General features: G+C 44.6%; 1 protein-coding gene across 1 annotated transcript; it reads right to left on the bottom strand.

Annotated features, from left to right (window-relative positions):
• Positions 1–429: 429 nt before the first annotated feature.
• On the bottom strand, positions 430–22,926 carry LOC107113276 (glutathione S-transferase-like). The gene is made up of 7 exons (XM_015414586.1): positions 22,889–22,926; positions 16,999–17,113; positions 16,756–16,807; positions 9,942–10,074; positions 7,091–7,232; positions 6,061–6,192; positions 430–677 (listed from the first exon to the last, which is right to left on the bottom strand). The coding sequence occupies exons 2-7, from the start codon at positions 17,083–17,085 to the stop codon at positions 552–554; spliced, it is 672 nt and encodes a 223-aa protein (XP_015270072.1). The 5' UTR covers positions 17,086–17,113; positions 22,889–22,926; the 3' UTR covers positions 430–551.
• Positions 22,927–23,580: the final 654 nt, after the last annotated feature.

Below are 23,580 nucleotides of genomic sequence, written 5' to 3'. Positions count from 1 at the left end.
CAATTATATATATCAGATATTTCTTTTCAGAAATATAATTTTCAATGCAACCCTGAACAAAATTGCACCCCTCTGACCTAATGGATTTGGGTGTAATGCTGTTTAGGATTACACTGTTGCATCCCAAATTTGACAGTGGTGTAATTTGCCTCTTTTAGGGGTATGACCTCCTTGCCACATCAACACCAGCTTTTGTGTGCTCATTGGTGGTATGTTGGGTCAGTCAATAGTATTCAGCCATGCATCCAAAGGCAAACATACAAATGTGTTTTTGGATTCGAAATAATTCCCACTTCATATGAGATATAGCAGAAAAAATATATTTGATATTTTCCAGAATGGGTAAAACATTCTCTTTATATTGAACACTTTAATTGAAATAATTGAACACCCTGTAAAGCAAGCTACACTCTAAGAAACAACAGTTGCTCAACATTCTTCATTCTCATGTATTGCTTTTAACTATGCAGGTGATCATTTCATTTAACTGCCTTCTGATTTTTAGCATTTCCAGGCACACTGACAGGCGTTCTTGATGCTTGATGCAATTCTTAGCCAAGGCTGAGAATCTTCTTCACAGTGGCTACATATGCCTCATCGGGGGGTGGTTTCCTTGGGCTCCCAGGCTGCAGGAATTTCTTAATGGTGGGAATGTTGCATGCTCTTGCTTTGAAAGCCTAAGGTAAAAAAGGAAGCTAATGTGAGGTTACACTAACAGAACTGCTTCAGTCTGCACAAAACCCTTTTAAAGGCTCAGTTTAAAGCATATTCTATATAACATCGGCAACTCTTCCAAAGTAAACCAGCCATCACAAACAGAACCTTCTTGCTATATAACCAAAGAATGGAGTTGGATGTTGTCCACGTGTGGCATGGTTCCACACTGTAGTGCGAGCATCTAACAGTACAGTCCAAAGCACAGTTACATCCTTCTAAGCACACTGAAATCAATGGGTTTTGAAGTGTGCAACTCTGTTTAGTATTGTATCGTAAGGTAGGATCATGTAGGATATTCCCATATCAATGCTGCATCTTCCCAACTGTTAGAACTGAATGTACTGCAATATGATTGGACCCAATCCAGCAAGAATCAGCCATGACTAACCTCCCCCTTTTACACATTCTCCAGTACATGTTCTCACTGCCCATTTCTCTACAGTTGCTCCCTGGCAGTTGAGCAATGTGTATAAGCTTTCACCATTTGGCTGTTCCCAAGAGCATGCTTGTTACCCAGTAGCTGCCATGAATCAAGAAGAAAGGCTGGGTATAAATATTTTAATTAATAAATAATGACAAAAACTCAAATAGCGTACTTCGCAATGGGCTTGGTATCACAAGACCAGTGTGGAAAATTAATCTGGATAGTGTCTGTCAGTTTTAAGAAAGAATTCCCCAAATATATGCTAATAAAATGGTACAACAGAAATAAAGAGCTGCACCAGTCACAGGAAATTAAAAAATAAGGCCAAGGATGATGGTGCAAAATCAGGTAAAAAAAAATAATAATATAAAAACTCAGTTATTCCAACTGGCTTTGTCAGGAGAATCTGTTCGTCTACTGCAAGATGAACTACTGCAAGACAAACAGATTCCCCTGATGAAGCCTGTTGGCAAAACGTGTGGCGAAACACATAGGGAATTTTTGGAAATTTAACTAAGTAATAAAATATATTTTTACTTGATTTTGCACCATCAGCCTGGGCCTTATTTTTTAATCTCCTAGTAAAATGGTGTCAATTTGTCTTGTGGTCACAGTGTCCTATACAATCTGTATGAATCACTCTGGATTTCTAGCTTAGTTCTAAACACAATTGTCTGAAATGGGTTTGGGCAGGGCTCTTTCTGTAGAAAAAGCCCAGCAGGAACTCATCAGCATAATAGGCCACACCCAACACCAGAAACTCATTAGCATATTAGGCCACACCCCTGCCAGCATAGCTCATTAGTACATTAGGACGCACCCCCTGTTACCAGAAGTGTGGTTATCCAGCCACACCCACCTTTTGCTTGTTATTCTGTTTACCTTGTTTGTTGTCAAAACCCAGGACTTTTTTGTAGCAGGAACTCCTTTGCATGTTAGGCCACACCCCCTAATGTAGCCAATCCTAATGAGTTTCTGCTGTTGGGTGTGGCCTGTTATGTTAATGAGTTCCTGCTGGGCGTGGCCAACTTAGGAGCCAGCTGGAACTCTGTTCCTGTGCGTTCCTGCCCAAAAATAGCCCTGGTTGGGCTGCCACCTCCATTTTAGACAAAAGGGGTTTTTGTGTGTGCCTGAAACAGCTGCATGACAGTGACAAGTGTTAACAGGTACAGATGCTCTTGTCAGCTACAGTGCTGAGGAAAATAGCTTTATCTGTCACAAAAGACCCACCATTACAAGAAAGAAGAAGAGACTAGAACTCAGTCACAGTTTGTGCCAAATCGTAGGTTGCACAAAACTGTAATTTATGGATGAGACCACAGTTTGCCTTCCAAACATGCATGCAATCCATGGATCACATTCTAAGTTTTATCACTTGTCTCCCCCAGAATCCCTGGATGGTTTCTTTGAAAGCACTGGTTTTTGCTTGCACTTCTGTTGGTAAAGTATTCCTTCATGGGCTGGCCTTTCATTGTAGCAGAAGGCACACCTCTTTGGAGACATTTAGGCTCATCTGGCCTGTGGCAATCACACAGGGCATTCCTTCCATTCTTTGCAGCCTCTGCTGTAGCCTCCTCATGAATGCATTAATTCTCACTCTCCCTCCTTCCCCCATCACTGCCCTTTTCCCATCCCATTCATGTTCTTGCTTTTCTGTGGGCTGGATTCAGCCAGGAGAAGGATAGGCTATGTTCATTTCAAAACCCTAGCTGGTGCAAACCAGCTTCAAATGACAACTAGCTGACAGCTAATGGCAAACCTCTTGTCAAAAGGATAGGGACCAAGATAGTTTTTTATAGTATGTATTGTTGTTTTATAAATTGTACTTGTACTTTGTATTGTATTACTGGTTTTTGATTTTTGTAATCTGCCTCAAGTCTTTGCTGAAAAGATGGGCTATAAAGGAAGCAAAAGAAAATAAGAAGGTAGCAATGAAGCAGGTAGTCTCAGAAATAGTCAGGTGGTAGCAGGGTGTTGCCACATGTAATCAGACACTTGGACACATGTCACAGCAAACCACAGTTAAGCCAGGCAAGCCCAAGTTTGGCATAATGTCAGGGGCACAATTCCTGAAGCAGGGGTAGCTGGGTGTGAAATAAGGAACAACAATATCTTTCAGCTCCCTTCCCCAGCTCAAGGCTAACCAGCTCACCATGATACGAGCATGAGACAGGTATTGGACCAAGCTCTTCCTTTCTCTCTTACAGGAGGATAGGGAGGAAAAGAAAACAAACTTGTTCTCTGTCCCTCCCCTCTGAGCACATTACATTTCATCATCAGAAATTCTGGGAAGCAAGGGAAGGGATGGGATCAGTCTTTTCCATGATGGGCATTGTTCTACTACTAAGTCTAGGCTATTACTTGAACTTTACACATAATCATAGGTCTGAATCAGTATGGGATCTATATATAATGCACAAGTGATAGAATGAACAAGTGGGAGACCCACAAGGACTTGGGGAGGGCGTCTCATTTCTCCCTGTATCCCCTCCCCCATTGTTTCCTCTTTTCCTCCTTCTGGGAGCTCCAAGGGCTCCTCTCCCCTTTCACGGCTTCATTCTCTCCTTCCCACCCACCAGCCAACAAGCCAACCTACCCTTTATCGGCCCCCCATGTCTTTTTCACTATTTATTTACTTCATTCATTTATTTACTAACTTATTTATTATATTTATAGTCCACCTTTTCCACTGGAACTGAAGGCGGATTGCACAGAGTAAGGCAGTACAATCAAAAGGATCCAATAAACAATTAAACAGGATTTGGATTGCAAGAATCTGAACCAAGTGGAAAACATAGCTGGAACAAAGCACAAGTAAATGAAAAGAGACTAAATTTTAAAAAAGGATGGGAGCAGAACAGGCAGCATCCACAATGACCACTGCAGAGGGTATTTGTTTCTTAAAGCTACTGGTGCCGCTTCTATTATCTGGGGGGCGTTAATCTCCAAGGTTTTTTTTTTTTTTTAAGATTTCAGATTTTTCTTCAAACGTGAGGCTTTTCTCCAGTCTTGTTTGTTCATGGCTGACACCATCTTCCTGGAAACCATGACAAAGCACATGGATCCAGGGCATAAGTAGGGTACTCTTCACAGATCTCATGATTTTGTAAACATCCCTCATGGAAACTGGGTCCAAATGGTCTATAAATGGTCCAGGCAGTGTATTGGGGGACCAAAAGCAGCTTGCATCATTCTCCTGCCCTCCATTTTATCCTCACAAGAAACCTGTGAGGTTTAGGGTTGCCAAGCGCAGTCACCTGGCCAGCGGGAGGCTCCCAGCCCACTTCCGGGAGACTGGAAGTGCCCACCCCGACCCAAGCCCATACAATTGGGGAGCCTGGCCTTTGGTGGTAGGACAGGGCAAGCAGACTGTCTCGTCCTGTCTTCTTCTGAAGGGTGGGGACAGAGAGGCTAGGGTTGGGGCCCTCTTTCTAAGGTTGCAAACTTCCAGGTGGGGCCTGGAGATCTGGTATTATGTTTGATCTCCAGATGATAGAGATCAGTTCCCCTGGAGAAAAACAAGAGCTGGCAACCCTACTATTGTGTAGTGGGTTCGACGCATTGGAGATCACGAGACAGCGTGCTGTGAAACATAGTACTTCACTGGACACAATAAGAACACGGACTACTGGCCGTATGGCCAACTATATACACACCTGGGGACACACCCCTAGGTTCCATTGGTGGGTTCAAATCTCCCACCAAGGTCCTATAAGTTCCCAATGGGAGAGACTAGGAGCCTAGTCCCTATTGTTTGTACAGATTCAAGCTCCGGAGAATTCGCTGTCACCTGGTGGCGGTCAGAGGACATAACACCTACCTTTTCCACTCCATCTGCCATCTGTCTCCTCCTTCAAAGGTCAAAACAGCTCTGGGAAGAGCCCCCCCCCCTTTACTGCCAGAAACCAAGTCTTGAAGCCTGGCTGTACTTTGTAGTTGCCTAGCAATGGCCACTGAGGCGTTAGTTTCTTAAAGCAACAGGTGTTCCTTCTATTATTTGGGTGTTTTTTTTACCCTCCCTTTTTTAGGTTTCAGATTTTTCTGCAAACCTGGAGCATTTTCCAGGTTTGTAGAAAGATCAATCTTGTCTGTTCATAGTTCCAGTCTTCAGATTTAGGTATCCACAGATCTGGCCATGTTAAGAATTAGATATACAAGTGGGGGAACTGCAAGGAATTGTGGGGGCATCTCATTTTCCCCTACATTATTTCCTCTTCCACACTTCCTGGCAGCCCCCATATCTTCAGTTTCCCCTGCTTTCTTCTCTCCTTTCCACTCACTAACCAACCTTTCATTTATTTGGCTGCCTCCTATCTTTAGTTTTGTTAACTTCATTTATACCCTGCCTTTCTCCACAACAGAGATCCAAAGCAGCTTACTTCATTGCGCTTGTTCATTGTATCCTCACACCAACCCTGTGATGTATAGCAGGCTGAGAATGGATTACTGGCCTAAGGTCACTGAGTGAGCTTCCACAGCAGACTTGTGATTTGAACCTGGGTCTCCCAGATCCTAGTCTGAAACTCTAACCAATACACCACACTGGCTTTCAGGTGGTGGTTGCTGTTGAATATCAGTGAACAGCTGGGTCTGCCACTGGTTACTGCCAGTCCTGGCCCCAGTGAGCTCACCATTTATTTTACTGACAGAAACCATGGCTTGATGCTGGCAAAACTGTGGCTGCCTAGCAACCTCCACAATGACCACTGCAGAGGGTATTTGTTTCTTAAAGCTACTGGTGCCGCTTCTATTATCCGGGGGGCGTTAATCTCCAAGGGTTTTTTTTTTTTTTTTAAGATTTCAGATTTTTTTGCAAACGTGAGGCTTTTCTCCGGTCTTGTTTGTTCATGGCTCCAATCTCCAGATTTAAGTATCCACAGATTTGGCCATGTTGAGAATTAGATATATTGACTGATTACCTGTAGTTGAGGGAATTGTGCAAGAATATCACACTTTTTCTCTTCTAACATTAAAATTGCTTCAATCAGTTGTACATCTGCCCAGCTAAAGTGATCACCAACAAGGAATTTCTGTCCATGCTGTTTCAATGCCTAGAAAAGGACAAAAATGCCATTAGTTTAGGTAAAAGGTAAGCTGGGTAAATAACACCATTGCAACTCTAGGACAAGCTTCAGATGTCACGTGTGCCACAGCCTTCCACTCAGTGTCCTTGAGTGGCTTATATTTATGTAGTATTTTTCTAGACTATCTTTACCGTTGCCTCCAAAAGGCTTATATTAGCCAAGTGGCTCTATCTTTGCTTAAGCGAATTCATTAGTGCATAGCAGATGTTGAAAACTGCAGCTCCTGAGATCAGTGTGTACCCCAAGGTGATATCTGCGCTTCTCCCTAATGTCCCCCGACTCCATTCATTCAGAATTCCAAAGTACTGTTTCTCACCAACAGTGTCTTGAAGTGCAAAGGCTTTGTGTGGGTGTGATCCACACATTATTGGATGTTGCAAATCCAGGCTGTGGTTGGTTATGACAGCATATATCTAAAGATATGTGGATTCAGTCTACCTGTGCAGTCATTCTTTTGTCAAGACCCTGATCCCTTATTCACAGTGAGAAAGCCAGCCAAACACATAACCTTTGGAGTGATGTATTTATTTACTTCATTTATACCCTCCCTTTCTCTCCAGGGGGAACCTAAAGTGACTTACATCATTCTCTTCTCCTCCATCTTATTTTCACAACAATCCTATGAGGCAGGTGAGGCTGAGACCGTGTGACTCACCCAGCAAGCTTCCATGTTATTTTGTTTGTTATTTTGACAGCTTTGCTCAGCTCACCCTATATTGTCTGAGTTCCAGTATATAGTGAAATAAACCTGATGCCCAAAATGAGCTAGCACAAATATGCCTCCTGTGTTTCTGTTGCTGTTCTAGTGCCTCTACCATCTGTCCAGAGTAATATGCAGTACACAGTAGAAATCACTGTGACACACCTTTTCATAGACCGGAAGGTATCTGGTTGTGGCTTTCTCAATGATGGAGGCAAGCTGAGCCTCTCTTTGCTCAGGCGGAGAGAACGGATACATTAAAAACATTCCCATCAGATCCATAGTGCCTTCCACATACATGTCAATTCTGCGTAGACAGGAGATGGAGAATAAAGTCAAGCCAAACATTTTAAATTGCAGCTTATTAAACACTCTGTCTACTTAGCAAAGAAAGGTACATTTTAGCATCTATTAGACTGTTCATGTAAAAAGTCTAAAAGTACAGTGCTAAATAGATTTACAGCCTTCTAATTCCACTGAAGTCAATGGGCTTAGAAGGATACAACTCTGTTTAGGATTGCCCTGTCAGTTAATAACATGCAAGGAAACTACATCCCAGTTCATATCTTTCAAGGCCTTGAACTTTTAAAACATTGTTCTTGTTAGAACACCTGATTGATAAACCTCTGGTTTTATTTTTTTTAATTTGTTTATTACATATTTTTATCCCAAAGGGCTCAAGGCAGTATACATTGCCTAATATTTGCAACAAAAAAGTGGAGGAGTCACATGCAACATTGTGGAACTACTCTTTCCAAGTGCTCCGGGGCCTGATCCAGTTTGGAAGTGCAGCACAGGGGGAGGAGGGGCTTCAACCTGCCCTCCCACCCTCTTTCCCCAAGCCATATCAGCTGCCCTGGGGAGGGGCTTGTTTTCTTCACTGTGGAGCTCTGTGAGTGTAGTGTGTGGCACCCCACAGCAGGACAAACAAGAGCTCTCTATAGCTGCTTCAGGATGCAGAAACAGCACAGGAGGGAAGGCTGAAGCCCCACCTCCCATGCCATGCACCTGAGCCAGAGTACTTGGAAATTTTAGACCCCCTGCCCTGACATAGGCAACTTCCGCACTGTCATTTTTGTCACTCATTTCCCCCTATTGCTTTGGGTCCCCCCCCTTTTTCCCACATGTGTTTTGCTCCCCCTGGGACTTCTAGAGAAAGCAAAACACATTTTGGGGGGAAACCCCTGATGCAATAGGGACAAACGCGTGACAAAAATGACAGTGCGGAAGTGGCCTTAGGTCACACCTATCATCTAGTTGAGTCCTGAGAGAACACGAATAACTGTCCCAGTATGGTGATGACAGCACAACAAGTTCAAATCTCTACACATTTTTGTTGTTGTTCATTCACACAGTCGAGTCTGACTCTTCGCAAACCCATGGACCACATCATGCCAAGCCCTAGCCTTTTGTTACTGTCTATGGGGTTTTCTTGGCAAAGATACTGGAGTGGGTTGCCATGTCCTTCTCCAGTGGATCACACTTGGTCTGAGTTCTCTGCTGTGGCCTGTCCGTCGTGGGTGGCCATCCATGGCATAGCCCATAGCCTCTTCGAACCACGCAAGCCCCCTCGCCACACAAGGCCCCTGGCCACGCCATGAGGGAGCATTATACCATACAGAGGTATATTATTCATCGTTACAGCCACAGCAGTTCTCAGTGATTCATCATCCATTTCCCTTTTCAATAGCCTGCACAAATGAACGGGTAACATTACATAAAATCAGCTGTATGAGAATCTCAAGAAACATCCTGTGCAGCACAACCGACGTGAAATCTTCTTTCTGGCAAGCTTGGCCTTGCAACTCTCTCCCGGAGGCTCTACCCCAAGAAAAAACACAATTGTGCTTTGGTGCCAGAAACACAAGGCATAGCTTCACTGCTGCTCCCATCCTTCCCCACCAAAACATGGCTGCAAGGGGTGACCAGCCACTACAGAGGGCAACCTCTGGTGCAGCAGTAGCCCTGAGAATAGGCACAAGAACACCCAGTGTGTCCTCATGCTAGTTTTAGTGCTTTGTCAAAGAACCTCTGACAATGCAGCATACATATCACTCAATCTTGAGAACAAATTAAGAGTAACCTTGAAGAGGTACCCAAACTCAGTCTTTTTTATGGTACAAAATAAATTTGGTACAAAATAAATTTGGTACAAAATTTACTAATTTTCTTCCTGCTCCATTCACGCTGAACACCACAATGTTGTAGCATAGTGGTTAAGAGACTGATCTAGAAAACAGGAAGAGCCTGATTCAACTCTCTGCAATGAACTCATTAGATGACCGTGGATAAGTCAATAAGAACATAAGAAGAACCTTAATGGATCAGACTAGTGGTCCATCTAGTCCAGCATCCTATCACATACTGTGGCCAACCAGTTCTTCTGGGAGTCCAGTGGCCAATCAGCAGTCATTCTGGGCAAGAACCCCGTGTGGTTCCACCCACTTACTAAAAATATTTGGTGCGTGCCAGGTAAAGTGTTGCCAGGCACCATGGCACCCATGGGCACCATGCTTGGGACTCCCACTTTAACTTTTTAGGGCCTAGATCCAGGTCGGCAGCCCTGTTGGTCTGAAGCAACAGAACAAAGTTTGAGTTCAGCAGCACCTTTAAGACCAACAACGTTTTATTCTGGTTATAAGCTTCTTCAGATATAAGGGCCTAGCCACACATTACACTTTTTTCCTTGCATCCTTCCTGGGCCCCATTGAATCAGACCCGTCCTACAAATGTTATGCTGAGAAACTCCATTCTCAAGTATGTGGACCTACTTTACATAAAGAATGCCGTGTGCAGGGAGATGGGGCTTAAGCCTTTCTCTTCACACCATCTCCTTGTGGCCCCTGGGAGCCACTATTTGCCCTGTTGAGAAAATCTATATGCGTCTCATCAGTACCTGTGGGGCAAATAGCAACTGCTTCACCTGCTTCATGCACATTGAGGAGCACATGTGAAAGCTGTAATGTTAACTGTTTAAAAGCTGTAAAGTATAGGGAGAGGAATGATGATACAATACTGTGCTCTTTCTTTCAGGTCTTTCCCATGGAGGTTGTATTTCCCTGCTATATAGTTGAGAATGGCCTTTGTTTGGACCAGCTTCAGCCCATCCATCTCCACTAGGGGAACTTGATCAAACAGCAAATGTCCACCTGTAGAAAAGAAAAAGAAAAAATCTTGATCAGTCCTGCGGTGTGAAAGGATATTCTGTGGCATTCAGGAACTACAACGAGATCTAACTCTAATTAGGCACATTCAAGTGAGTGTGCGCTTCACCTTCTGGCAGAAACCAAATAGCCAGGCTAAATTTGACCAAGTCATAACATAACCTTATAATTATATCCCAAAACAGAATGAATGAAACCTGTACATCTCATGCATTGACAATGCATCTGGCAAAGAAACAAATGTTCCCGTGTCAGAGAATAAGAGGGAAGTTTCCTCATTTACAGTGCTTGATAGTACAATCCCAAGAACACTTTCCTGGGAGTAAGTCCCAGCGTAATAGACATGAGCTGGATTCTGAGTCATCCGGTTTAGGATTGCCTTTTGAATTACAAGAATGCCAGTGGCTTCATGCCTCCTGCGTCTTGTGATAGGTCCCTCTGGCTCAGGTCCATAGCTAACGTGGGGCCCACGGGCCCTGGCCTTCCCACTGTTTTTGCAGGCCTCCCTCCCTCCGGCCCCTTCACCCCCTGATGGATCGCCTTACGAAGAAGAGCCGGTATCTCCGTGTTTGCGATGTGATGACTCTCTTTAGGACCCAGCAACTTGACAGAGAGGACAGGGGGGGAAATCCTATTAAAACGCAAACCTCTAAGAAAATCCAGCAGAGGGAGCTTCGCTGCTACAATCCCACACACATTGGTAGGATTGCAGCAGTTCGCTCCTGTTGGATTTTCTTAGAGGCTTGAGTTTTAAAAGGATTTTTTTCCCTGTTCTCTCTGCCAAGCAAAGCTGCAACTAATAAAAGGTGGTGAGCACTTTAATTCTCGCTGATTAGAGGAGTTCCGAGTAGTTTGCATTTTGCAAGGAGCAGCAGAGAAAACCCTTTCTGAAGGTTTTTTTTTCCTTCACGCACTCCGGAGCTCCGAGGGAAGAAAGGAGGAGCTGCAGCTGACTAGGAAAGCAAGCCGATTGCTTTCAACTCCTCCGCTCCCAGCTTGATGGAGGAATTAACCCCACAAGTGCCTACCAGTATGAGTACCGATCCTGCAACCTCTTTCTGCTGTCAGCTCAGGGAAGGAGTGAGGAAGGCTCTAGTCAGGGCCGGCCCTATCACTAGGCATGCTAGTATCTCACCTAGGATGGAGATACTAGCAGGGCGCCAATTCCCCTGCTGCCCCCCGCCAAAAACCCCCACCCTGCCCAAAGCCGCCCGCTGTTCCTTTCGCCACGGCAGCAGCACGCATGCCGCTCTGCGCCGGCCTTTGTGCGCCCGTGCCAGTTCCTGGGGAGTGCTCAGTGGAGTGGGGCAACCTGGGAGGAACCAGCACCCGGCACCTGGCAGGGGGAGAGACACTCTCCCAGACCTTTAGCCGCCCCCTTCGGGGCCAAAATGTCCCCCGGGACCGCCCAGGGACGAGCACCGAGCGAGCCACGCAGCAGCGCCGTGCAAAAAAAAAGAAGATTCCGTCCACAGTTCACCGTTTTTCAGCCTCCAGCTCACACATGTTGGTCTCCGCTCAGGAAGGATGTGGCTCCAGAGCAAACTGATTTATGCAGGAGCCCAATCGCTCGCTCACAACTTTCATGCTGGAAATGCACACAAAGCAGGATTTTTGCTCACAAGACTCCGCAGCTGAGAGGGTGGCATTGGTTCCACCCTGCCCCGCCAAAAGCAAAGGGCCGAGTCGGCCACCCCAAAAGTGCTGCTCTGCTCACTGTCCACCGCACCCCCCCTCCCCCAAGCCTCTCTGGAGCCCCTTTTGCAGCCTTGCAAAAAAAAACCCTCCATCGCTGCCCTATGGGGACTGCTGCCTGCACTGAGGACACCCCACCCCCTTCCCCACTGCATGGTGCAGGGGGAGGAGATGAAGACAGGCTATGGTGGGAAGTGACGCACTGCCGACGTCTCAGTTCTCTCTAGGAGCGCAGACTCCTGCCCCCCCTTGGAAATGCACGACGAGGGGAGGGAGGGTCAGTCAGGAAGAGGGGGGACCAGAGAGGCTCGGGGCCCGTGGGTGGGTGTGAGACAGGCGGCCAGCTGGGAGGTCTCCAGGCCCCACCAGGAGGTTGGCATCTGAGGGGGGAACCACGAGGCGGCCTCGCCTAGGGCGCAGAAACCTCTCGGGCTGGCCCTGGCTCTAGTGGGGGCTGTGTGGGTGTGCACCAAGCAGACCCCCCTTTGCCCGGGAGCCTTTGATTTAATTAGCTGGTGGCCCCCCCCAAGGCCCCCTCCCTAAAAAACCCCTAGCTACGGGGCTGCTCTGGCTGCCATTTTAGAAATCTCCAGGAAGGGAAGATTGCCTTTATTCAAGGCCCACCCCACAACTTCCCACTTAGATCTCTCCATCATGTTTTTCTGAAGCTATGCACCTTGCTGAGGAGGACAGTTTGGTCTAGTCAGCACAGCTTTGGTTTCTCTATTCAAGTTCACTCACATTACCACCTCAGGGACAGTCTCTTCAGCCAGCTGCTTGCTTCTATGCTTCTATATAGTCTGGGGTGTTTTTCACATGGGGACAAGTGAAACTGATGGGCAAAGGTCCTGCCCCTTTCCATCAGTCACTAATCCCCTGTCTGCCATTTAGTGTGTGTGTGCAGAGCAGCTAATCAGGGTTTTTGAATGACTGAAGAAGGCAGATGGGAGTGGGGAGGGAGAGAGAAAAAGTTATTAGATTGTCAGCTCAGATCAGATGGGGTCTCAACCCTTCAGTGAGTGAGACTGCAGATATCCTGTCTCAGAGTCTGTCTTGTATGTAAGCAGGCCAAAACAGTGGCTTTGGAGATTAAGTTCATGCTTACAAGGGGTAAGGTAAAACCACCTTTTCAGGAAATGGTATAGCTCTCAGGGTCTCCTCCAGTCATCTTCAGAGGTCTTGCTTCAGGTGCCCCCACCAGCTGCAGCTAGGTGCATGGCAGTCTTCTTGGTCATGGCTCTGAAACCTTGGAGCTCCCCTACCAGGTAGATTAATCTGTCTCCCTTGCTCATTGCCTTTCGCCAGCACATGATTTTTCCCCTCTGTTTGATATCCCCCCCAGTAAACATCTATTGTCCCTCCTCCATGGCTGTGTTCTTGGTTACTGTGATATGTGTTGCGTGTGTGTGCTTTTAATGTTTTAATGCCCTGTTGTTCACCACCTTGGGGACTCTGTATGGGTGGAAAGGCAGCATATAAAATTCATGTGGGAATGCATGCTAGCATAGTGACTGCTTACATTGTGAGAATATCAACGCTGAGGGAAGACCAATATTTGCCTCAAGAATTAAAGCCCGGCTGTTAACTGTTCTGTGCAGCCAGGAGCTGACAACTGAAATATTATAATTTAATAAGACCAGCAAAAGCTGTATGTTATATGTAAATAGCTTTAAGTCTCTTAACGAAACATCCTTTCCCCCCATCTCTGATAAAGAACAAAAATTACCGATTTCTGTCATGTTTCCCTATTGTTTTGTATGAAATTAACTGCATTTAAACGCCACTTGTGTTCAGTCTGTCCATAGATGGTTGAGGTAGAGACCACTCTGGTTGAACAACATAGGCCCCGTTCACACGAGGGGTTTTGGTCCGGGAGCGAGACAGAACGGGGGCGGAGCATACGGGCGCGATCCCACGGCAACATCTGGGAATCGTTGCCTGCCCGTCCCCGATCTGTCTCTTCCGCGCAAAAACCCACACTAAAAAGAACCACCTACCTGGGTGGTTCTTGCGAAGTAGAGCGCCTCAAACTGGCCGTGGGATCGGCCGCGCGTCCTTTTTTGATGTTGCGCTTTGCCGGGTGTTTTCCCTGCCGTGTGGCAGGGGCCATAGTATGTTACCTCTGATTAAACTGCATTTAAAACCCTGACCTTCACAACAGGCTCCTGTGGTCCCCCCCCCCTGCTGTTACAGCTGCCAGTGCGGCACCACAGCAATGGGGCTTCCACACAGAAGATTTCCTTGCCCCAGTCTCCTAACCACCTGAGGCACCAGGACTTTTTTCAGGGGTTTAAAAAAAATTGAATATCATCATCACTTTATAATGATTTGTATAAAGTTCTCTGAATCCCCAACTTTCATTTTTTAAAAAAGTCTTTAACAGCTTTTGTTGGGGGAGATATGCCCTTCCTCTTACGTCTCAGCAATGAAAGAGGCTAGAGTTTTTTTTAAAAAAATGAAAGCCAGGAATTCAGATAACCTGTGACACATATTGTTGTACCACTGTATTGATATAACGATATTCAGTCAACAGAAAAGCCCCCTGATAGCAGGGGGAGGAAATAGCTACTGTGGGTATAGGCAGGAAAAATGGCTGTCATGTGGGTAGGATGAGGAATTTCCAACCTTTCCCACCTATGCAGTAGTCATCCGGGCTTTGCTGCAATCTTTTCCAAAACTTTGGAGCAAATCAGTTTTGAGAAAAATTGGGAGGAAAGCCAAGGTGTCCACAGGAGAGGCACAAATGCACCAAGATACTGCTGGGAAGCGGGGGCAGGGGGACTCACTTCCCAACAGCGTCAAACCTGGAATGCATAACCTGAGTGGAAATGGTCATAGCAGAGAGACTCAGGCAGGAGGTCATCCTAGGGTGCTCTTAAATAGAAACAGGGAGCAAAGCATGGCACACTTGAGACTTCTAAGACAATAACTAAGGGGGCTATCCCTGTTTGAAATCTGAGCACTGCGAGTCCTGGCTCCAAACAAAGGGCAGCAGCAGGTGTAGTGCACAATAGTTCAGAATGTGTTGCTGCTTCTCACACTGAATGAAACATATTTTCAGGCCTGTTTAAAATCCACTTGCCATAATGGTGGCAGGATTAGAGGAGGGCAGGGTTACTGTTGCAGCAGCAGAGGACAGCCCTCGTAATAATGGGTTTAAATTAAGGGTGGGAAGGTACCGGCTGGATATTAGGAAAAACTCTTTTACAGGAAGAATTGTGCAACAGTGGAATCAACTGCCTAGGGAGGTGGTGAGCTCCCCCTCACTGGCAGTCTTTAAGCAGCGGCTGGACAAACAGTTGTCAGGGATGCTCGAGGCTGATCTTGCATTGAGCAGGGGGTTGGACTAGATGGCCTGTATGGCCCCCTTCCAACCCTGTGATTCGATGATTTTCTGTGATCTCCACAATCAAAAGCACCTTTGTATCTGGGCAAATTTGCACTTGCTCAGACCGTTTTAAAGGCAGAACCTGGATTCGATATGTATTCATCTACCCAAAAAGGTAGTATGCCAAGAAAAACATTTCAGAAAGGGTATGTTACAGCAAGATGATAACTCATTCTCTAAATACTGTCCCATTCAAGTCAACAGGGCTGCTCCAAAGTAACATAGTTGTCATTTTAGTCTAAGAGATTAAACCAGATCCTTGTACTGTGAGAAGTCAGAAAAACATGTCTTGGGGAGAAGACTAGTCATGTTATTTATAATCCCAAAGAAGGCATCCTGGGTTGCAAACTAATATGACTTTCACCTCAAATGATAATTGATCACAGTAATAAGGAATAGACTTGCAGATAATTTAAATAGTGAACTTAATCAGAATAAATATGAATTAGAGTCACTTGCCGATTTTTTTTCTGGTTATTAAAAAAAAAATTAGTTACCAGCAAAAATGGGGAAATAATCCCCCCCCCCCCAGTACTGTTTCCATTCAGGAAAATGCCTTGGAGTGGGAGGCAGGAGCCCTCTTCCCCTGGTGGTGTTCCAAGCCCAAACAGGCTCTCCTTTATTTTAAAAAAACAATTCTTCACCACTACTGCAGGGTCGTGGGGAACCCATCTCATTAAAAACTACTAGAATGTGTAGTTTGGTTCTGTGTGCCTGTTATTGTAGCGCCTGCCCTCTGTCATTCCAAGTTCCACAAACATCAGTCTCCTGGGCAAGGCTAGAAAACGGAAATAGGCAATGCTGGGGTTGCTCAGAAGTCTGCTCACCAGGGTAGCCAGGCATTGGCTGGCATCCAGTGAGAGACAAGGGGTGGGGACATGGGTGTCCTATTTATGTGACTTCACTTTTGGGGAAAACCCAGTCATGCCGCTCTAGGAATTACTGGAAACTATATGGTAAAGCCACAGAGTTATTGGTGATTCTTAGAGTGGCAGGATGTCACTTCCAGGTTTTGCCCAGAAGTGACATCACACTGTTGTGCCAACAACGATTTCTAATTGTTTTTTCTTCTGGCAGCTGATGGAACGGTGGCAGGAAATGGGGGTTTCCAACAGGAGATTTCCCACGATAGTAGGAGACCTGGCAACCCTACTGACCACCAGCATTTCTACAGACTTCTGTCATGAGAAAGTGTACATGATACCCAACAAAAATATCTGATTACTTTTTTGAAGGTAAGATGCCTTGTATCGGGCCACATTCATTAGAGTTTTTGATTTAATTTAAAGAAACTCTATTCTTGGAAATTATTGATAACTGACAGTAATAATTTCAACGTGTTAACATCTAATTCAGGCTTGTTAGTACATCGTTTCTACAGAGACATCATGCTTCTGAGTTGATGAACTCCTGTTGGTGGATTGACCACAGGCTCAACTAGCAAACTTTGATTATTTAAGAACACCGATGTGGGGGGTTTGCTCTTTTGCGGGAATGGTCCAAGTCTGTCCTAATATGAAAAGAAACCATCCCTCTACCTCCCCCCCACACACTTTGAGTGCTACAGTGGTGATAAAGGTTACCTTTGATGAGCTCCAAATACTGTTCTTTTGTTTCCAAAAATTTTTCATCAAACTGTACAAAAAAAAATTGTGAGAGAAATTATATATTCTTACATTTTATGTAGGTTCTTTTAACAGCTACATTTTTGCATGGTTAAAAATGTGAGCCATGAAATTGGCAATCCACAGTTCATGTTTCAGAGCAAACAAGAACACGGATTTCAATATACACGCACGCACACATGCACACACACCCCAACTAACCTCAACTCCAGCTCCTGCCAGCAGCCACCGGATGGATTCCATTCGCCCTCTTCCTTTAAAGTAGGTAAGTTTGGGTTTCCCAGACATGATGCTTCTGAGTTGATGATTTCCTGATCTGTATAATGCAAAGGGGGGGGGGGGAAGGATAATCTTGAAATTTAATCTGAATCAGTATTTTTTTAAAATTAACAGAATATCTATAATGATAAAGACTTCTATTTCTTGCTGAAGACTTTGATTAACTATTGGCCACCAAGATTTCAGAGTGTATATTCTATTTTTTAAAAAATTACATTATATACTTTTTTTCCTGCAAACCTGGGATCTTCCCTAGGCTTGCAGAACATTCTTTCCTATCTGTCCCTGGCCCCATTGTGTGGATTTTCTTATTTATACTCTAGGACCCAATTCAGAATTAGATGCAATACCCCCACAATCTCTGTGTAATATTGCTGCTGTGGCTCAGTGGGAGAACATCTGTGTGGCATACAGGCGGTCCCAGATCCAATTCCTGGCATCTCCAGTTATAGTGGCAGTAGGTGATGTGAAAGACCTCTGGCTGCCTAAGACCCTGGAGAACCGCTGCCAGTCTGAGTAGACAATACGGAACTTTATCTGATTCAGTACAAGGCAGCTTCATGTTCAATTATAATTGTTCTCTGGTTAAATGAAACCTTGTGCTGACAGGGGTCATTTTGTAGAAAAAGAGGTGCAGGAGCTCATTAGCACAACTCATTAGCATAACCTATTTGCATATGCCACACATCCTGACACCACCGGAAGTGTGTCAGAAGGCAACACCCACCACTCAGGCTCCACTGGACTGTTTTGGATTGCTAGCTATTGGGGGGGGGGGACGTGCAGATCTGTCTTCAAAGAGGAGGGAGAGCTTGTACCTGAATAAAACTTGGTCTTAAAGGTGCCACTGGACTGTTTTGGGCTGGGGGGTGGGGCTCTGCAGCTTACCTGGCTGCTTCTTGCTCTGACTGAGGGCTGCTGGGAGCAGGGGGTGGGGCTTGTTGCATGTGCCCGCCCTCTGGGCTCTTTACTGCCGGAGCTCTGCTCCTGCGCGCTCCTGCAGGAAATGACCCCTGCTTATGCATATTCTTCATAAAATCATAGAGTTGGAAGGGTCTCCAGGGTCATCTAGTCCAACCCACTGCACAATGCAGGGAATCCACAAATACTTCCTCTTCCACACCCCCAGTGACTGCTGTTCCACACCCAGAAGATGACAAAAAACCTCCAGGATCTCCAGCCAAACTGGCCTGGAGAAAAAATGCTTCCTGAACCGAAAGTGGTGATCAGCATTTTCCTGGGTGTGTAAGAAAGGGCCACAAGAACTAAGCACTGAGGCAACCCTTCCTGCCCTCCCTCTCAAGATCACAGAATCAGCATTGCTGTCAGATGGTCATCTAACCTCTGTTTGAAAACCTCCAAAGAAGGAGAGCCCACCACCTCCTGTGGAAGCCTGTTCCACTGAGGAACCACTCTAAGTGTCAGGAAGTTCTTCCTAGTGTTTAGCCAAAAACTCTTCTGATTTAATTTCAGTCTGTTGGTTCTGGTCCGACCTTCTGGGGCAACAGAAAACAACTCTGAACCATCTTCTATATGACAGCCCTTCAAGCACTTGAAGATGGTTATCATGTTGTCAGCAAGCACTTATATAGTTTTTCATTAATTGACTTACTTCATCTATAGTGTCCCTTTCTTGCTGAGACTCAGGTGGATTATTTAGCAACCACTGGAATTTTATAGATTAGGTGCCAACAGTTAACCTATAATAAACAGGTCAGGAACTGTGTGAAATTCCCTCAGATCATACTGCTTTTAATGGAAATATGTGATACAAAGGGGGATTCTGGAGAGAAAAGAGCAGTACTTTGGGCGTTGTTGTAAAGAAATAACTGGTTGGGTCACAGTTATTAGAGCTCAAAGGCCTGGTGAAATGTAGACATTTAATCCAAAGCCTGCTGACATTACCCCACCCAGATTCTCATTGATCTTTAGAATGCATGGATTAACTGTTGCTGTGCCTTTATTATTCTTTGAACAGTAAACATACTACCGTTCCAAAGAACACTACCAGCTCTACGTATCTGAACTGTTTATTGTAAGACTAAAAGTAAATGGTAGGAGACAAACCAAACAATTTGTTACAATTCAAGATGGATTAAACACAGGGTTGCCAGTTGTGGCCATGGCCTGGCATGGCCTGTCAACCAGTGGGACAAGGACATACGGGGGAGGGGCATTGTCAGCAATGGTGTGATGTCACTTCCAGGGAAAACCCAGAAGTGACGTCATCTCTCTCTAGTAATAGCCAGAAACTCTGTGGTAAAATCTATGGCATTACTTCTGGGTTTTGGGGAGTATTCTTTTGTCTCACTGGTACCCCAAGCAATAGCATGAAATGGGATCTGGGGGTAGAGGATTCTCTGCTCCCAGTGTGGGCTTGGCAGCCTTAATTTAAAAACCAAGATTTCAAGTTCACATCTTGAAATTATTTTCAATAGTTGATGTTTCCAAATTGGAAATAAAATTGATCAACATTCCTTAGGATCAAAGAAGCATTGGACATACATAATTTATTCTTTCTGTTCTTAAAATTAGGAGCTTGTATGTATCATATAAACCTGGGGATTGAATTTTTCTCCCCCAATATGTAATAATTTGGGCCTGTTCTTTTATTTGCCCACATGCTTTGGCACATAAGTGCGTGAATTTCTGGACAGGGAACAGAATATACAGGATATTTTGTTTCTATGCTTGCTGTAACTTTGTTAAGAATTTAACTACTTAGTGTCTGCATTTAACAGCAAAATATATTCATTTTTCCTTGCATTTGTCTCATTAAAATTGTTATTATTAGTTCGCATCACTTACAAGAATAGGATTTAGGGCAATTGGCATGGAATCCTGAGCCCACTCCTAAGGACACAGAGAGAACTGATGAGGATGGAAATTATGAGCTTCATCTGGCTGGCAAAACACTTTTCTGACCCTTGTATCATGCAAATTTAGAAAACACCCACATAATGGGGAGCTTTTGGTAATGGGAACTCTAAAGAAAGGCCACTTTGCATAAACAGTCAAGTATGAGAACTCTAAACAGGATGAAATGCAGCATATTGCTAATAGTGCTCTGCTCAGAAACTTCATAAATACCCCTGAGGTCACAAATGCCAACCTGAGTCGCCCATATCTTCAATGCACCCCACACATGCCATAAGCAAGGGAGGAGACTCCCCTGCATCAAACTCTGACTGGTAAAAATATATCACTTCCTTATAACATGGGTCTGCACTCTGCAATCTATTGTTCAACAGCCCTTCACCTACTCCCCTCCAAATAATTCATAAGTCCCTTTGCTTTGCAGGATCAGATCTCCATGGAGCTGCCCAAGCATAAACTGCTGACAGAAATTTCTGTGCAATTCACTACAAGAGATGGGTGAGTTGCACCATGTGCCGAATCCTTGAGCCCATATGCTCTTTGTTGATAATGTCCAGCAGTAGCAAGGGACAAACTAGACATTCACTTTTTTAAAGGGTTGGGTCCAGGTTCCTCAAACCCAACTTGGGTTCCCTGTAGTCACAAAGCAACTCTGGGGAATGGCTCTTAAAAAATAAAGTAGAGTCAGCTTGGACTTGGAATGCCGCTGCTCAAGGAGGAAGGGCTCCTTCCTGCCTTCCCCTCCAAGCCCTTTTCCCACATGGAAATAGCATTAGGGGGGAGGAGTTATTTCCCATTTTTGCTGCTCCACATGTATAGAATACTCCATGTGGAGCAGTAAAAAATGGGGAAATTGCTTCCTCCCTCAGTACTGATTCTGCTTAGGAAAAGGGTTTGGAGGGGAAGGCAGGAACCCTTCCTCCCCAGCGTGGCTGTGGGGAACCTGAGCTGGGTCTAGGAAATATCTACTGTGGCCCTAAGTACCTTCCTTACATATGTCTTTCTTAGCTCATTCCAGTGGGGTACAGTCCCCATTTCGCAGTGTACTATCAACCATCTGCCTACCCTACAGCATAAACAACAGGTACAGAGACCAGTGGGCATCTAGCTGCTCAGCTGGTTGTCAACATTCTAGCCTGGCTTGAGTGCTCGATTCGTTCAATATTATTATTTTCTTCCTCCGAATTCTGTAACAGTTACACAGAAATATGAGGATGAGCAGCATGCTTAGATAACAAGTAGACTTTTTTTCTCACTTGATGGTGGCTTAGGACTGTCAAAACAAGAAATGGATGACACCAGTGCTTAAATTTCTGAATGAGGGACAGTGAAGCCCAGACCACATATGCATTCTGCAATCTATATGATAAAGGGCCAGACAGAAAATACCTTATTCAAGCCAAGTGGAGCAGGTCAGTGCTTGGATTGCAGTATCTTTTGATTCTTATCAAGCTTTATAAACCAGTCGATAAATATAGTCTGAACAGTAAAGAAGTAGAATAATTTGTTGCCACAACATATTAATATTGTATTATATATGTTAGGTGCACAGGTCATTTAGCTGTTTTTTCTTTAAAAAGCCCAAGGATCTATGCTTTTGTCATGCAAGCTTAATACAGAAACCTATTTTCATAGTGCCTAGCACCAGTAAAACCTGTCAGATGTATAGGTTGTCCTAAAGAAGAATCATATGGCATCTGAAATGGAGAGGGGGGAGGGAGGCTCTTTCCAGGTTTCTCATAATGAACACATGAAGCTGCCTTACTGAATCAGACCCTTGGTCCATCAAGGTCAGTATTGCCTACTCAGACTGGCAGTGGCTGTACAGGGTTGCAGGTAGAGTCTTTCACATCTGCTACCTGATCATTTTACCTGGAGATGCCAGGGACTGGAAACTTCTGCTATTTGTCATTATTTCCATGCAGATTAATACTGCTCCCAGGGCTGTTGAGGTCTTGCTACCCACCATTAATGGTCTGTTCTTTCTGATACGTTATCTCAGTTGCTCACTCACACATGCTCTGTGTTTGTATCATAGGAATACACATTGCACAACAAGAAGACATACTAAGTGTTTTAAAATAACAGCCAAAAAACACTGAAGGAAGTGGTTTAGCCTGTCTTACAGTGCTGTGGTGAAGATTGTATGTGGGAACCGTTTTAAACACTGACGGACTGCATAAACATTCCATGTTAATACTGTCTTCCCCTGAATTCATCTGTGGATGAGTCATACCAGCATCAGATTGCTAGGTGGTGTTGCACACATAAGCAGACCAAAAACTTTAGGGTCATTTTTGTAGGTTTTTTTTTTTTTTTAAAGCATTTGGGCTGGTGCATACTATAGTAATATGGTAAAGTTTGAGGAGAGAATGCAAAATATCCCGAACCCTTTGAAGTTGTAGTGCATTCCCGCCAACTTTTTACAGCAATTAATTTCTTCTGTTCAAAGAGAAATCCCCTTCCACAGGAATATAATATGCAGGGAACATCCTCCCCACCCCCAATACACAGGGAGAGGATTTCACAGCAGGGGAGATCATTCTCTCTTGGCTTTGATCAGATGTGGCGGTTCAACATCCAGGCATGCCCATTCAGGCTTATACAGTTCACTGTTGTACATCTAACGCAAATTTAAACTTTTCTTCTCCCCCCCCCCACATTATGTACTCTCACTCATAGCACTTCCTAATCTACAACATGCATCTTTAATAGATTCAAATGTAACATTTCTTTCCCAGCTCATTCACATCAACAGTCTGCAAAGAAAGGTCTGAAAACTTGCAGGCATAATACAAGCTTTTCAACATGCGCAATATACTGCTATCGGCAGTTCTGTTCATATTTAAACATTATCCCTATAAGCAGTGAATTTAAGGCATCCTGAGGCTGAAAGGGTCACCATATAGCTGAGGTCCCCTTGCCCCGTACTAACCTTCTTCACAGCCTGAGGTGGTTTTCTTTTCTACTGAGACACTCTGCTTTCAGGTTTTGTGAAGCTCCTGCTTAACAGAAGCACCACCTACTCTGGAGAAGTCTCCTCCTCCTATCTCCAAATTCAGAGTTGCATAACTAAACATTTTTTTTAAATGCTGTTCTGCCAGAAACCACTGAATCTACTGTGTTTTACAGAAGAGCTGCATTTATCACAATGTACACTCAGGCAGGAAAGAAAAGTATTTTCACTCTGTCTTGCATTAGATACAGGCCTTTGGCATTTAGACACACACACAGCACTGTGAATTCCACTGGTGTACCAAGTCTAATACAACAAACCTCCAAAGGAATCTTGCGGCTTGTCTAACACACTGGTTGGCACATGAGCTTTCCTGGGTTACAGCCCATGTAGTCAGCTGCATTTTTAGTCCCAGAAAATTTATGCCACAATTTATTCCTTTATGTATAAACAGAAGATGTTTCATTACTGATCTGAATGTGCAAAATTACTGCAATCAGATGTTGTTTTCACATGAACAAGCAAAATGTAATGCATGTATAACCACTTTCTATGTGGGTTCTTGTTAAAAATATTTGTTAATGTTTCTTTGTTTTGGAAGACTCAAAAGAACCACACCAAACACGGTTAAGTTTAAATGGTGTTTATCTATTTACTGGTGAATAATTAAA

This window comes from Gekko japonicus, unplaced genomic scaffold (genome assembly GCF_001447785.1).
Source record: "Gekko japonicus isolate JY-2015 unplaced genomic scaffold, Gekko_japonicus_V1.1 scaffold671, whole genome shotgun sequence".
In the NCBI taxonomy this organism is placed as follows: Eukaryota; Metazoa; Chordata; class Lepidosauria; order Squamata; family Gekkonidae; genus Gekko; species Gekko japonicus.
The sequence above is the reverse complement of the archived record's forward strand: the minus strand, read 5'-3'. Positions and strand labels throughout refer to the sequence as shown.

What these genes read in the sequence shown, in the direction of transcription:
- LOC107113276 (XM_015414586.1), bottom strand. Translation starts at nt 17,085, where the DNA reads ATGTCTGGGAAACCCAAACTTACCTACTTTAAAGGAAGAGGGCGAATG. An exon ending in GACCTGAAAGAAAGAGCACA is followed by an intron (nt 7,233 to 9,941) that starts GTATTGTATCAT and finishes CTGTCTACGCAG; the next exon opens with AATTGACATGTATGTGGAAG. An exon ending in ACCTTCCGGTCTATGAAAAG is followed by an intron (nt 6,193 to 7,090) that starts GTGTGTCACAGT and finishes GTCCTTTTCTAG; the next exon opens with GCATTGAAACAGCATGGACA.